The sequence below is a fragment of the Dama dama genome, chromosome 7 (assembly GCF_033118175.1).
Source record: "Dama dama isolate Ldn47 chromosome 7, ASM3311817v1, whole genome shotgun sequence".
NCBI lineage: Eukaryota > Metazoa > Chordata > Mammalia > Artiodactyla > Cervidae > Dama > Dama dama.
The window spans coordinates 33,423,424-33,440,434 of record NC_083687.1 but is presented as its reverse complement, the minus strand read 5'-3'; the positions used below and the strand labels follow the sequence as shown (position 1 = coordinate 33,440,434).

The 17,011-nt window shown below is 42.5% G+C and overlaps 1 protein-coding gene across 1 annotated transcript; it reads left to right on the top strand.

The window, feature by feature from the left end:
* The first annotated feature begins 122 nt into the window (after positions 1-122).
* On the top strand, positions 123-663 carry LOC133059840 (histone H2A type 1-C). Its single transcript, XM_061147437.1, has one exon. The coding sequence runs from the start codon at positions 208-210 to the stop codon at positions 598-600; it is 393 nt and encodes a 130-aa protein (XP_061003420.1). The 5' UTR covers positions 123-207; the 3' UTR covers positions 601-663.
* Positions 664-17,011: the final 16,348 nt, after the last annotated feature.

The window sequence follows — 17,011 nt, the reverse complement described above, 5'->3', positions numbered from 1 at the left end:
ATCTATGGGCAGAACTATGCAAATAAGGTGTGGAAATTCAGCTTTTTTATTGGCTACTTCGCTGAGGCTCGTTCACAACCAATCAAACAATCGGATTTACTCCCCAGGAAATGCCTATAAAAGCAGCAGTGTTCTACCTAGTTTTAGACTTGGTGTATTTTGACAAGCAGCCTTGTTCTTTTGATTTTTTGCTCTTTTGTATTTGCTATGTCTGGACGTGGCAAGCAAGGAGGTAAGGCGCGAGCAAAGGCCAAGTCTCGTTCTTCGCGGGCGGGGCTCCAATTCCCCGTAGGGCGAGTCCATCGTCTATTACGCAAAGGCAATTACGCCGAGCGGGTAGGCGCTGGGGCCCCGGTGTATCTGGCGGCGGTGCTGGAGTACCTGACGGCCGAGATCTTGGAACTGGCGGGCAATGCCGCGCGTGACAACAAGAAGACCCGTATCATCCCGCGCCACTTGCAGCTGGCCATCCGCAACGACGAAGAGCTCAACAAGCTGCTGGGTCGTGTGACCATCGCTCAGGGTGGTGTGCTGCCCAACATCCAGGCGGTACTGCTGCCAAAGAAAACTGAGAGCCACCACAAGGCCAAGGGCAAGTAATTGGACTGAGACCTGCGTTTCCGGAAGTGCTTTCAAACCCAAAGGCTCTTTTCAGAGCCCCCACTATTTCAAAAGAAGCGCTAGTATCACTGTATATTTGTAAAATAACCAAAAAGGTAAGTTACATTTTTACGGAAGCTAGAGAATTAGAAGGAAATCCTCTTTGATTCTTAGAACTAGTTTAAAGTATCAAAATGATAATTCGATTAAGGCCTGACTTACAAAGTGGTTATGCCTTTCTGATAGTGAGGTGATCTTGCTTTGGTCGGTAAGGCCTAAGGGTTTAACTGTGGTATCCGTAAACTTGTTTGACACTACTTCGATGGTGAGAGCAAACGTGCCGAGCAAGATGGTCAGACCCTCTCAAAAGTCTTGCTCTGCAATCAACCCTCATTTCCTTTCCTAAGCAAATTAGGGTCTCCTTCGGTTAACTTTGAAAGTGCCGTTTGAAACAACAGCTCATGTTTAGAAAGGGGCTTCTGAAAAGCTGCCTGGAGTTAACATGTAGTAGCTCGGAACAGACAATCTAGACTCGAATTGTGTCTTCTCCCCCATTTACAAACTGATGCTTTTGTATGTAGATTTTGTAAGTAAGATGGGGATAGAGTGATGGTATTTTAGTTGAGTATATTTTGACCAACTGTACAACACCCCTAACCCTAGACTGCGTGCTATGCTTCAGTCGTGTCCGACTCTGTGCGACCCCATGGACTCTAGTCCGCCAGGCTCCTCTGTCTAAGGGATTCTCCAGGCAAGAATTCTGGAGTAGGTTGCCATTGCCTACTCCAGGAACCCTAGATTAGTGTCTGAATGAAAAGGTTCAAGCTTCTAGGTTCCCAACGCAGCCCTAAAAGGGTTAGATCAGGACTGTAGTCCTTCCTAAAGTAGCTTACTACTAGAGATCTAGTAAATCAGCTGCTCTAACCCAAAGGAGGACCTAGTACTGTACAAAAATCCCTAGGATCCTGTTTTCCAGGATTGAGTCTCATGAAGTATTTTGCATGACTCAATTTGTGCTTGAAGGAGTAGACAAGGAAGCTGAGTAAGCCAAAGTGTGGGACCTAGTCAGCCCAGGGGGACGCACCCACACTCAAACACTCCTGGGGCTTCACTGAATGAAGCATTTTGCATGGAAATCAGTTGGTTTAGAGCATTCAGATCCAGATGTGCGGGGAGAGATCATCTAAACAGTAGCTGGTTCCCCTGGACACACCTTCCTCTTAACTTTGACACAGACATCCTGCAGTCTTGGAGCCTCCATCCCTCTCTTCCCCTCATCCTGCGCTCCACCCACCCCACCCCCCACTTCTCCCACCACCACCCCCCACTCCTCCCACCACCCCCCTCCTCCCCTAGCCCCACCCTCAGCCTAGCTTTGAAACCACTAGCCAAAGAACCTGGCTAGTGTATGGGTGTTTGGTGAAGGCAAAGTGGCAGAAAAAGAAATTAGCCTCTTGACGGCCACTCATTAGAACTTGCCAGGTTTTTAATGATAGCCAGACTTAAAATCCGTTTGGGGAAAGTCCAACCTCAGAGCATTTCAGGTAGGGGTACCCTAAGAGGACCATGTTCTTTCTGCCCAACAATACCTTTATATTAGAGAACTTGGATTCTTAGGTTGGAATTGCTTTATATAAGCCTTGGGATACATTTCATTGACTTGCCCGCTTGCAAGCTCCAACACTTAACTAGGTGTGTGACCTCAACTTCCTGCGTACATTTTTTCCTGTATGCCTTTTCTTGTGATGAAACGATGGGCTCAGCAGTATGGGTTCTGAAATTAGAATGCAGGGGGCTCAAGAGTAATAGCCAACACTTACTAAGCACTTGTGTGGGTCAGCGTGGGTCCATCCAGCATATTAATTTCACCCAACAATCCTAGAGATAAGTACTATTCCTATCCCAATTTTAAAGATAAAGGAAACTGGAAGAGGGCATAAACAATTTGTCGAACCACTGGGTATTTTATAATCAATGGCTCTCCAGGAGATTATCAGAATTACGAAGAGTAAAACTCAATAATACATAGAGGATTTAACTTTGTCCACATACCAACTGTTACTAATTTCATCCTAATTTCTTGAGAATTTTAATAGAGGAGAGGTGATAGCCCTGGAATCCATATTCAGGAAGGGAGGTTAATCTTCAGAATGTGTGACCCACATATGTTATTTTTCACACAGCACTTTAATTTTTCCTACATTTTTTCAAATTTATTTTTAACTGGAGGATGATTGCTTTACAAAGCCACACATTTCTGTGTTAGCGGATGCACATTTAGTATGTGACAAGTGAAACAGGGGGACAAGTAGAAAGATGGTTTGGTAAAGAACCATAGGACTTGATAAGGTAATTTATTGTGGTAAATGAAGAAAGGAATTAGAGAAGACTTGAATTTGAATTCTCCCCTCTGGGTTCCAATAACAAAATTTTGTATTGGACTATTTAAGAGTGAATGATGCAGTGTATTAATTTTCTGCATTTCATCAAAACCTCCTGTAGGTCAAGGGTCCCATCTTGTTAAATTTTTGAGAGCATCGCTGAGAAAATGTTGAGCTGAGTCAGTGGCTGAGCCATTAGGAAGCAGTTAATACAGTGCTAGAATACTAGAGGGTCAGTTTATTACCAGAGGTGACATTAATTACACACAGACTAACAGTCTGGTGGTAACATATTCTCTAACCAGTAGAAACTCCATTCTGAAAAATTCAGTTTGCATTGGCAACTTATTTTGAGAGCTTCAAAGAAACAGAGAAGGTGTCATTTGACAAACTGTAACCTAAGAGACACTGCTAAGAGGCCATTCCCTAACTAGAGAACATTCCTCACTGCTCGGGCCTAGCTTCTCCTCTCCAACATAATTTTTTGCCTCCTACTTTGAAATGTCACTGTTTATATCCAAAAGCCCTAGTTACCACTTGGGAAAATTCTCTAGTGGGCAATAAACTCTCAGTAGCTTTCTTTGGTTTCCAGCCCTTGAGTAGGTTTCCATCTACCATGTCTCAAGGGTCCTGGAGAGGACCATTTAAATTGCGACAAGTTGATGAGAATGGTAAACCTAGGCCTTTCAATTACTGAAGATGTCTAGGCACTAGGAATAAAAGTTTATCTCAGAGATTTATTGAGACGTGAGACTGAGACAGATCAGTTTGATACAACACAATCAGTTACAACACAATAATCTGTATAGCAATATCCACCCTTGACTTCATCTGTTAGTCATTCACTTCCTATTTTTTAAATGTATCGTGTGAGCTCTTTTTTTTTACAAGTGTGGTATGTATGTCTTATCAGTTGTAAAAAATAATTGTATGTATTTTAAAATTAGGAGATTATCTTTTAAGGGTTTGTCATTTGTTGACCTCTATTATAAATAATCCTGTTAAGCATAATGCATGTGAGTTATTAGAAGACATTAGAAATTTAATTGAGGGTTTCCCATACATATTAAAATTAAGAATCAAGGCTCATATATGTAGCTCCAAAATTCTTCCCTCTCTATTTTATTTCAGCACCTTGATCTTGTAACAAACTAATATTAGCATCATCAGGAGATCTACCAAAAGACAGATATAGTCTATATTTACACCCAGAAAACTGTTGTCATTAATAAGTAGACACATTTATAAAAAACTCAATAAGCATTATCAGTATAGCACCAAAAGAAATTGGTAAGTCACATTACCCATACCTTTAATACATATCTTAATTTATTCACCATACTCCTTTCCATGTCCTGAAGAGTCATCCATGACCACCTCTAGCCTCAGTCTACATGCCTGACTTCATTACACCTCTCTGTCCAGCTACATTGGTCTCTCTTCCACCTGCCAGGCTCCTTGGTACTTCAAGACATTTGCACTGTTGATCTCATTCTCTGCAATGCCCATCCTCTGATTTTTTTTTTTGGTGAGCTCATTCTCGGCTCTTCTCCAGACAGACCTATCTGAAATTGATCTAGCCAGATGGATTAAGGATCTAAGGTAAAATAGAAATGCTAAATGAAATTTTAAGGAAGATTTTGTATAACCTCAGTTTGTATGTGTGTGTTTTGAGGGGGAGGTGTCATTAAGCCATCCAGGAAACACAAATGCCATATAGGAAGGTACACAGACCATATAGGATAAAAATAAAAGATGCAATATACCATAAAGAGAGTAGAAAACAAGCAGTACATCAGAATAAAGGATTTGCAAAACATCATACACAAAAGGTTAGTGACTTTAATTTATAAGGAACAGCTATAAACTGCTAAGAAAAGGGCAAACAATAATAAACAAAATATTACACAGGATATTGTATACATTTTATCAAATTCAAATAGAGAATGCATATGAGAAAAAACAAACCAAAATATATACGTGTCCACTTTTCTAGGTTATGCATATCACAGCAACAAACTAATAGCATTTCTCACCTATGGATGATGTTGTTACTCTTTAGTTGTTAAGCTGTGTCTGACTCTGTGACTCTGTGGACTGTAGCCTGCCAAACTCCTCGGTCCATGGGATTTCCCAGGCAAGAATACTGGAGTGGTTGCCATTTCCTTGTCCAGAGGATCTTTTTGACTCAGGGATTGAACATGGGTCTGTTACATTTGCAGGTGGATTCTTCACTGCAGGTGGATTCTTCACTGCTGAACTACGAGGGAAGCCCTTCACCTATGGATAGACAACCCCTAAAACTAGTAAGACTTGGGATGATAAGGATGAGGAAGGATTCCCACAGTTGTATAATCTCTTGAGAAAAATTTCTGGCAATATATATTAAAATTTATTAAGATACACTCAACCCTTTGGAAAGCAAAGCAGTATTAGATAGATAAGTAAATAAGAAAAAAAAAAAAATAGAAACTAGGGAAGAGAGGGTGTCTACCATCTAGAAATAAAGGCCCCATTATGTGAGGTTATATGAGGAGAGATTGTTACCTTCTGTAAACATCTGTGTGTCAAGTGTTAAAAGAAGCATGTGTAGAGTAACCTCAAATAGAAAAAGTAAAATAAACAATAGAAAAAGTAAAATAAACAAAGTAACCTCTCTCCTTTATTTCTCACTCCAAGTTACTTTCTTTGAATCCTCCTATTGAGAGCCTTTAAAATACAGTGTAAGATTGTATGTATCAGATCTCATTTTGTTTGCCTTTCCCCATTAGACTGTCCCATAAAGGGGAGCATGGTATGTAGACATCCCAGCTTCTCACAGAGGGCCTGGGCCTCAACTCTCTGGTGAGTGAACCAGGGAATGGATGCTGCAGCCCAGAAAGCCCACTCAGAGCCCAGAAAGCACATGGTTATTTTTGTTTCTATATAAAAATATCTGCCCAGTAACCATTGTTACATAAGGGCGACACCACCCTTATGGCAGATATTGAAGAAGAACTAAAGAGCCTCTTGCAGAAAGTGAAAGAGGAGAGTGAAAAAGTTGGCTTAAACCTCAACATTCAGAAAACTTAAGATCATGGCATCTGGTCATGGCAAATAGATGAGAAAACAATGGAAAGAGGGACAGCCTTTATTTTTTAGGAGGTCCAAAATCACTGCAGATGGTGACTGCAGCCGAGAAATTAAAACACTTGCTCCTTGGAAGAAAAGTTATGACTAACCTAGACAGCATATTAAAAACCAGAGACATCCCTTTGCCAACAAAGGTCTGTCTAGCCAAAGCTATGATTTTTCTAGTAGTCATGTGTAGATGTGAGAGTTGGACTATAAAGACAGCTGAGGGCCAAAGAACTGATGCTTTTGAACTGTGGTGTTGGAGAAGACTCTTGAGAGTCCCTTGGACTGCAGGGAGATCCAACCAGTCCATCCTAAAGGAAATCAGTCCTGAATATTCATTGGGAGGACTGATGCTGAAGCTGAAACTCCAATACTTTGGCCACCTCATGTGAAGAACTGACTCATATGAAAAGACCCTGATGCTGGGAAAGACTGAAGGTGGGAGGAGAAGGGGACAACAGAGGATGAGATGGTTGGGTAGCATGACCAACTCAATGGACTAGAGTTTGAGTAAACTCCAGGAGTTGGTGATGGAAAGGGACGCCTAGCGTGCTGCAGTCCATGAGGTTGCAGAAATGACTGAGGTAGACATGACTGAGCGACTGAAATGAACCATTACTAATACATTTCCCACTGCCCTACACAGCTACTAGGGCTGCAGTGATACTTGGAAGCACTGTATACTGCATTTGTTTTCCACACTCTACCTTCTGCCAGAAGGTTTCTGCACTAATCTCATTAGACAATTAACTCTCAGTGGCCCTGTGCCTAGTAGCTCTGTTGTGTCCAACTCTGTGACGCCATGAACTGTAGCCTGCCTGGCTTCCCTGTCCATGTGGATTCTCCAGGCAGGAACACTGGAGTGGGTTGCCATGCCCTCCTCCAGGGGATCTTTCCAACCCAGCGATTGAACCCAAGTCTCCCCCTTTGCAGGCAGATGCTTTATTGTCTGAGCCGCTGGTCTGTTTTCTTTGCTGGCCAATATGATTTATAAAAGAATCTTCTTCAGTGCCCTATGGGGACTGTGGTTACTAAATGTTTAGAATAATGGACAGAAAAGGAGCACTCAGCGGGCGCATGTGACCAAGTCAATGCTGTTTCATCCCTTACAATTCCTGCTCGGCACATAAGGGCACCTTGGAGGCTTTTACATTCTAATATTGGGAATATACAGTTAACATGATTTTCTACAGAAAGAGTTTGTTGAAAAATTCCATCATACATCTCCATATCCTAGCACATCATCCCATATAGTAGATACCCAGGAAATACTCGGAGAGAATACTCCAGATTAATGTGTTGGCAACAGAACGTCTATCTGCACAGAAACAGATCATTAATCTGCAGGGATTTGTGAGTTTATTCCTAGGTAATGACACTTTTTAACCACCAATGGTTTTAAATTCCATTTGCTACATTTGGAGGGAGATACATGACTGATTCTTGAGCTACTCTGTCCAATATAGGCCACTGGCCACATGTGACATTTTAAATTTAAACAAAATGAAATAAAAAAAAAAAATTCAGGTCCTCAATCTCACTAAGCATATTTCAAGTTGCTGGTGGTTTCTGCTTTGAACAGCAAAGATATAGAACATGTCTGTCAGGGCAGAAAGTTCTGTAATACCAGGGTAGGGACTTCTTGTCCCTCTGGGCTGACGTGCTCGAGTGCACTTAACCAGTTTCCTCCTACTAGCATCTAGGGATATGGTTGCCAGATAAAATATAAGATGCTCAGTTAAATTTGAATATCAGTTAATCAACAAATAATTGTTTTAATATAAAGTATGCACCCAAATATTTTATGGAACACACTATGCTGGATTCCCTGGTGGCTCAGTGCTAAAGAACACACTTGCCAATGCAGGAGGTGCAGGTTCGATCCCTGGGTCAGGAATATCCCCTGGAGAAGGAAATGGCAACCCACTGAAGTATTCTTGCCTGGAAAATCCCATGGACAGAATTATCTAGGGGCTTACAGTCCATGGGGTCACAAAGAGTCGGACATGACTTACAGATTAAACAATGACAACCACACATATTATAATGCAACAAAAATTGTTGTTTACCTTCAATTCAGATATAACTAGGCATATTGTATTTTTATTAGCCAATCTAGACAGCATATTAAAAAGCAGAGACATCACTTTGCCAACAAAGGTCTGTCTAGTCAAAGCTATGGTTTTTCCAGTAGTCATGTATGGATGTGAGAGTTGGACTATAAAGAAAGCTGAGGACCGAAGAATTGATGCTTTTGAACTTTGGTGTTGGAGAAGACTCTTGAGAGTCCCTTGGACTGCAAGGAGATCCAACCAGTCCATCCTAAAGGAGAGCAGTCCTGGGTGTTCATTGGAAGGACTGATGTTGAAGCTGAGACTCCAATACTTTGGCCACCTGATGTGAAGAGCTGACTCATTTGAAAAGACCCTGATGCTGGGAAAGATTGAGGGCAGGAGGAAAAGGGGAAGACAGGATGAGATGGTTGGATGGCATCACCGACTCAATGAACATGAGTTTGGGTAGACTCCGGGAGTTGGTGATAGACAAGGAGGCCTGGCGTGGTGCAGCTCAGGGGGTCGCAAAGTGTCAGACATGACTGAGCAACTGAACTGAACTGATTAGCCAAATCTGGCAACCCTATTTGAAGAGCAAAATTAGAGCATCTTCGCAGGGATGCTGTGTCCTCTTACCACAGGGAGTGTGTATGTGAGGAAATGAGGTGGCACTAGTTGTAAAGAACCTACCTGCCAATGCATGAGAAGTAAGAGACATGGGTTCGACCCCTGGTTTGGGAAGATCCCCTGGTGGAAAGCTTGACAACCAACTCCAGTATTCTTGCCTGGAGAATCCCATGGACAGAGGAGACTAGAGGGCTATAGTCCATGGGGTCACACAGAGTCGGATAAGACAGAAGTGACTTAGCATGCACAATACTCAGAAAGAAGTGAACTGGTTATGAGGAAACAGGTTGGCACATTTTTCTGCATATGTTGAGGAAGATTAAGAAAGAAGTTCCCAAATACATTTACTTTGGTTTCTTCTTTTCCCTTAGGTTTCAAAAGCTTCTTATTACAAAGAGATGCCTGGATCCAGTGTGTCTGTCAAACTCATCAATGCTCAGAAATAAATGGATTGGTGTCAGTGTTCTCACATTACTGATTGATCCTGCACCTGCAAAATTTGTTCTATTAAAAACTTACTGTGGGTTTCTTTCATTGTGTGTACTGTATGTCTTGGGGATAAGGAGTGTGAAAGGGGAAGGATGGGAACTATTATTGTGGAGAAGCTATCTTTGGTACAAAATGTATCTACTTTCTTGAATAACACATTTTAAAAAGTATCTATTTGTTTGGCTTTGCCAGCTCTTAGTTGCAGAACACAGGATCTTTAGTTGCAGCATGTGGGATCTGGGCTCTTTAAAGTGGCTCAGATGATAAAGAATCTGCCTGCAATGCAGGAGACCAGGGTTTGATCCCTGGATCAGGAAGATCCTCTGGAGAAGGAAATGGCAACGCACTCCAGTATTCTTGCCTAGAAAAATCCCACAGATGGACCTGACAGGCTACAGTCCGTAGGATAGCAAAGAGTGGGATACAACTTAACGACTTCACTTTCTTTCATGTCGGATCTTGTTCCCTGACCAGGGACTAAACCCAGGCCCCCTGCAATGTGAGCCCATAGTCTTAGCCAATGGATCACCAGGGATACACTGAGAGGGTTCAAAGGAATTGAAATAACCAGGCATATGTTGAGAATTCACTCCTTTACTGGATTGCCCCACTGCCCCCTAAGTAACGTTATTTTCCTTGTATATTTGCCTGTTAATTCATGCAGATGTGAGTCAAGTGTGAACATATTTTTTCTTTCCCCCATCTCCAACTTTCATTCTTAAAACATAGCTGACTGTATACAGTTGCTCTTTTCTCTAACAGTATATCTTGGAACACTTTTCAGATGTGAACACAGAGGGTACTGTGCATTGTCTAATGGTTTTGTACTGTGGGGATGCCTCACCGTTTATGTAACCTGTCCTCTGTTGGTAGGTACAGAAAACAATACTGGAATAACAAACCCTGCTTTCCAGCAAAATGGAAATTGTTTTAATATTCTGCTGGGATGGTGGAAAGTGAACAGAGATTCATGTCATTCTTGGGTTGGATGTAAAGTTCTTATCTTTAAAAACTGTGGCTTTAGTCAAGTTCATTTTGAATCCCAGTTTCTTCATCTGTAAAATTGAGGTAATATGTACCTTAAGTAACTATGAGAATGGAAAAATTGTTTGGAACTCTAAAGAACAGCACAAATAAAATTATTTAATCTTTCAACACCATGTATTTTGTGAGAACTGTATATGAAATATTGGAATAGGAACAGGCTCCCCAAATTCCAGCCTGGCATGAAGAAATGAAATATGATACCAGGAGGGAAGAAGAGTTTCATTTACTGGTTCAGTGGCCATTCCCTTACACAGGAGTTAGAAGGCACACCTTCCCAATCTGCCTTCTCCTTTGCCCCTTCTGCTCTTTCCTCTGCAGTCAAGGTCTGGTTTTAACCATATCTCTGCTACTCTAAAGTCTGTGCATTTGGGGCTGGAGGCGTGGATGGTCCATGCCGTATTGCTAGCTGTAGTCTGACATTGCCTAGCATGTTCTAGTCACTCAAGAAATAGCTGATGAATTCATAAGGCTGGATTAATAGAAGGCCACACCCAGCTTCATCTTTAAAAAATCCCTATATAGTAAGCCTGTACAAAGTGGTATGTCTGTGCATACATATATAACCACATGTATGTACACATAACACAGACCTGCAGTGAGATATTCTGAAAAGAAATGGGAGTTTGGAAGAAAAAATGTCTGGGTCTGTATTCCAGCTCCATTGTTTCTCAAGCGTCTGACTAGGGGGTTGGGGGGTGTCATCTGCCATCCCTGAAAAATCAGGCTTTTCATCTGTACAGTGGGATAATAGCACCTCCTAGGGTTTTGAAAAGCCAATCAAACTGACAACACATGAGAAATCACTTTGTTCCTTGTAAACCCTCATATGAACATGTGAAAACTTACATAAAGATAGAATTACGTATAATCTACCACCTTCACCTGTTGATCTGTTCACAGGGTGGGAAGTCAGAGAGGATGTCAGGATTTCCAAGTCTGCATATGCTGGCTTCCACCTGCAGAGATTAAAGTGACTGTGGTTGTGATAAACCACGTGCTACTTGCTTTTGGCAGCCACTCCCCCATGGTCCCATGGTCAGAGGAAGCTTCCAGAGGAGTGGACCTGGCAGACATGGTTTTGAAATGGCAGTACATGCACCTTCTCACCTCCCACCAGGTCTATTTCAGGTGCAGAAGCAGATCCAGTGGATTGGGTGGGCATTTCAAACTCAGCTGAGCCACCTTTGCAAGAGTAGAGACTCCTAAAACAAGGATGCTTCAAACTGCCTGCTGCATTTTTTGGCTCAACTTTACTCCCTGGATATGGAGAATTCACCCCTTATGGGTATCTGAGCAACTCTGGCAGAGAAAAGAACATGTGGAAATCCATTAAGGAAAAGGGCCCTAGACACACTGGCTCTGTGAAAGGAAAGAATAAATGAAATTCAGTTCAGTCGCTCAGTCGTGTCCGACTCTTTGCGACCCCAAGAAGTGCAGCACGCCAGGCCTCCCTGTCCATCACCAACTCCCGGAGTTCACCCAAACCCATGTCCATTGAGTCGGTGATGCCATCCAACCATCCCATCCTCTGTCTTCCCCTTTTCCTCCTGCCCTCAATCTTTCCCAGCATCAGGGTCTTTTTCAGTGAGTCAGTTCTTCGCATCAGGTGGCCAAAGTATTGGAGTTTCAACTTCAACATCAGTCCTTCCAATGAACACCCAGGACTGATCTCCCTTAGGATGGACTGGTTAGATCTCCTTGCAGTCCAAGGGACTCTCAAGAGTCTTCTCCAACACCACAGTTCAAAAACATCAATTCTTCAGCATTCAGCTTTCTTTATAGTCCAACTCTTACAACCATATATAACTATTGGAAAAACCATAGCCTTGACTAGACAGACCTTTATTGACAAAGCAGTGTCTCTGCTTTTCAATATGCTGTCTAGGTTGGTCATAACTTTCCTTCCAAGGAGTAAGCGTCTTTTAATTTCATGGCTGCAGTCACCATCTGCAGTGATTTTGGAGCCCAGAAAAGTAAAGTCAGCCACTGTTTCCACTGTTTCTCCATCTATTTGCATGAAGTGATGGGACCAGATGCCATGATCTTAGTTTTCTGAATGTTGAGCTTTAAGCCAACTTTTTCACTCTCCTTTTTCACCTTCATCAAGAGGCTCTTTAGTTCTTCTTCACTTTCTGCCATAAGGGTGGTGTCATCTGCATATCTGAGGTTGGGGAGAGCACAGAAGGAAACTTCAATTTTCCCTTAATTCAGTCCTTCAGGCTGTGAATTTAGAGATTGCGGCTCTGGGTCTCTGTGCAGCCACAAAACATATCAGTGGTTTGTAGACATCCACACACTGCCCTCAACATCTTCAACTGTCAGGCCTCCAGTGGAAAATCTACATGTCATTTTGAACTTTTCTTGCTTTCTATTCTGTGTTCAGTGTAACCTCGGTAACCTGGAATTGGCCATAGTGGGAGCATTTATATGACAATAATTAGCAAATACTACAAATAAAATAAAGATTTGGGGAGTTTTCCTGGAGCACCAGTTGTTAAACATTTACCAGCATGTCACTGCCTTAAACATCCTTCATTTCTACCCCATAAGTGTATTTTCATACTTCTCATCCCTCTTTTTGTCTATGTCTGTCTCATCCACACACATTGGCTCACACTGTTCTGTTTTCCTACCTAAAAGATTTCTGTTTGTTGTTGCTGCTGTTCAATCACTAAGTCATGTCCAACCCGCCAGGCTCCTCTGTCCATGGGGTTTTCCAGGCAAGAACACTGGAGTGGGTTGCCATTTCCTTCTCCAGGTGATCTTCCCAACCCAGGGATCGAATCCACATCTCCTGCATTGGCAGGTGAATTCTTTGCCACTGAGCCACCTGGGAGGGCCCCAGAGTTCTGTGTCACCTCCCAAATGAGCCCCATGTCTCCAGGCTGATTCAATTCCGGCAGTCATATGATCCACACCTACCGTGGATATTCCTGCATTGTTTCCCATCTGTTGACCTCATATATCAACTTTCCAAGTTTTATGACAAAGCCTGGAAAACTCTTTTCACCCAACCTCACTCACCTCACCCCTCACTTCCTTCAGGCTTTTGCTCAAATGTCACCTTCTCAGTGAGACCCTCCTTAAATTTCCTCCTACTCCCAGATGGGAACGATGCCTGCTGGGAGGGCGAGCATCTTTTGGCAGATGGTGATGCTGGGAGGGTGGACTGTCAGTACAGCCTGGTTAGGAATACCAGGAGCAAAGGCACTGCCAGAACCTAAGCAGGGCTGTTTAACCAATGACCCCAGGGGCTGCCTCCGGTTGCCTGGCAATGAATTGGGAACAATGGCTGCTTCTCTCCCCGTGGGAGAATCAGCCAATGTTCCCAGGTGCTAGGAGGCTGGCGTTCCCAGCTGACACCCACACAGAAAATGTTTCTTCTCCTCATGCAAGTCTGTTCTCAGGCTCCCTCTATGAACGGGAACAGCGCAGACACTGGGGCCTCTTCTGGAGCACAGCCGCTCTGAGCATCAGTCTGTTCCCTTCCCTGGCACATGACTCAGAGTGGCAGGGAAGCCAGCACCAGGCATCCGCTGACTTCTGTGGCCCATGAGTTCCAGCAGACACAAGCCACACTGTGCCTGCCTACCAGAAGTAGGAAGACCTGTTAGGAGGAGTTAATGACCTCCAGGGGTAGGGGTCAGTCGAAAGAGTGTATCTGCACAGCTTACATTAACGGCTAAGGTTGCACTTTTTAATCACTATTCTAACCATCTTCCCAAACACTCTCCATGAGAACTACAAACCATCAGCTCTTTCTGAAATTTTTCATTTAACCCTTTGTATTTCCCCCCCTCCTTTCTTTTGTCTGATCTTTTCCCTGTCTCTTTCTTCTCTATCTAACATTGACTACTTTTTAAGGAGCCTTTTTTTAAAGTACCTTGTTTTCACACTGGGTGGTCTGTGCTGAAATATGTAGAGACTCTCCCCCCGCCGCTCTCCATGAATGCCCCAGTGGGACCCAGTCACGAAGGAAATACAAGCTCAGCTGGGGTTTCCAGTGGTGGGATCTGTGTTCTGTTGTCACAGAGCTGTTCTCCGGCTCCATCAGTAGGAACCATGCTGCTTAGATTGCACCTGTGACACAGAGGCTATGCCTCAGAATCAGACAAATATTCATTGTTTTCCAAATTTACTGCTAGCTATCTAAACTAGAGTTGGATTGGATGGAATGTTCTTTCTACCTCGTTTCATTAGATTATAATGCTCACTCTATAAATAAAATAAGGCACTAACTTTATTTAATCACAGATTACCTAAATTGCTCAGTGCATGTATCTGATAAAATGGACAGATGGGGAAGGTGTGCCAATGAGAATAAGACACACACAGCTGAATCAACTTCATGGTGTTACTGGGAAGACAAATGAGAGAATATAGGCAAAGATCTCAGAAGAATGCCCAACACAAAGACAACTCTCAAGAAGAGGTAGTTGTTTGCTGCTATTGTCATAACAATAAGTATCTAATTACACAATAAAACCAGTGCTCTAGTAGCCCAAAGAGCTAAAAACTGTCTGTCCTTTTGAAGGCTCTGATTTCATTTGGTTACTTATTACTCCAATCTTATATTGTTCTTTGGTCTTTAACTAAAAACCACCCTTGTCTCACCAACATTTAGTGTCTCCCATTGGTCACATTTACTGGAAGCACAAAAAGCAATGGAGCCTGGGAAATGTAGTTTCTAGTGACATACGACAACTTCAGAGGTTAAACAGGTGAATGACAGAGACAAGAAGAAATTCAAACAAATATTTCTGCAAATCTGATGCCTGTATATGAGACTTCATTTCTGCACTCAACCATAGGCACACTTCCATCTTTAAGTGAGGAAAGGAGCAGAAATACAAAAATTTTTGCTTAAAATTTTAAATAAAAAATTTAAATAAAATTTAAAATTTCCTTTTAAAGTTTTTAGGTGAGCTATGATATTCTGGGAAAGAAAGAAGCAGGGAATACAATTTTAAGAAAGCAAGAAGGCATTTTATTTTAAACAACTATCTCTTTTTATTTGTACTCAACACAAATGAAATGACTGCAACTTTGAAGACTGGTTGTTTTGAGTTCAGAACAGTGTGAGATAATGAGAATAAAACCATCAATTTGGCTATCCATCAAGTCTCTGCTTTTCAACACTGTGGAACCTTGAACAAATTATTGTCCCTTTTCATCTTCAACTTCCTTGTCTGTAAAACAGAACCAATGATGATCACCCAACTCAAGAGGACAGAAGTGAAGATGAGTGGGAACAATGGGCTTGGTAGGTATGTTGGTGCTACGCATGCTGAGCCACTCAGTCATGCCTGACTGTTTGTGACCCCATGGACTATAACCTGCCAGGCTTCTTTGTCCATGGAATTTTCCAGGCAAGCATACTGCAGTGAGTTTCTATTTCCTACTCCAGGGGATCTTCCTGGTACATAACAGACACTAAAAATGATGCCTTCTCTTCCTTTTATTTCCCCTTTTATGTCTTTGGCTTATCCCTGTGATAAGGGCAGAGTAAATGGACAAAGTAGGTGATTAAATAGTTGATCCCACTATTGGACTATAAATAGAGGAAATATAAGAGACCCCTGTAAGTTAACAATTACTCAGCAAAGCAGGTTTGCTTAACCACAAAACCAAACAGGCTTGCTTAGGAACAAAACCAGGCAACAGAAGCATGGGATATGTCCCAAAGGATAAAGCAATGGTGGCATGAGACCCACATCCTGCCCAGTGAGCACAGTAAGTTAATGATCCCGAGGACATACCCTCTGAACACATTAAAAATAATAATAATAATAATTTGTAGACAAAGTTTGACCATGTGTGGACAAAGAAAAAGAAAAAAAAAAAAAAAACTCCCCTGCTCAACCTGGAGCAGGAGCTGATGATGGAATCGTGACGTCTACTCAAGAAAGACAAGGAAGCTCTTCTCCCTCCCTCCCCGTCCCATGTTTCCTTTGATTATGAAACTGTAGCCCAGGAAGTCTTCAGGGCACAGCACCCCCTTGCCCACCCGCTTGGGCCACCGGCCTCACAAGTAAATCAATTCTTATCTATCACTTTGCCTCTCATTGAATTCTTTTCTGCACCCATATGGAAAGGACTATAGTACTGGAGCTCTTTGGCGCTCCACTTGCAAACCCACGCACATGGGTGTTGGCTGGACTCAGTTCCTCAAGGGCTCTTAGAAGTCCTTAAGTCTTGGTTGCTTCTTGTCCTGTGGGCAGTTCATTCCTTGGCAGCTGACTTTCTTCTGAGGAAATGTGCAAGTGAAAGACTGCAAGTGGGAGCCCAAGATAGAAGCCACAACCGTTTGGAAACTAATCTCAAAAACGACACATCATAGCTTTTGACATATTCTATTTGTCAGAAGCAAGTCACCAGATCAGCACACACTCAAGAACAGGGGATAATTCAGGAGTATGAACCCTCCAAAGCAGGGATCACTGGGGTTCTGTCAGAGGATCTGGGTATCACGCCTGATTAAAAGAATGTGAAACTGTCTTCTTGATCCAGGGTGTTTAAAAATGTAAGTGTACCTGTGGTTGAGTGCAGATGCAGTGTCTCTTGCTGAGACATCTGATTTGCAGAAATACTGGTTTGAATTTCTGTTTGTTTTCCATCATTTGCCTGTTTTTCCTCCAAGTCAGCTGTATGTCACTGGAAACTACATTACTCAGGCTCCCTTACCCAACCGGAAGT

What these genes read in the sequence shown, in the direction of transcription:
- LOC133059840 (XM_061147437.1), top strand. Translation starts at nt 208, where the DNA reads ATGTCTGGACGTGGCAAGCAAGGAGGTAAGGCGCGAGCAAAGGCCAAG.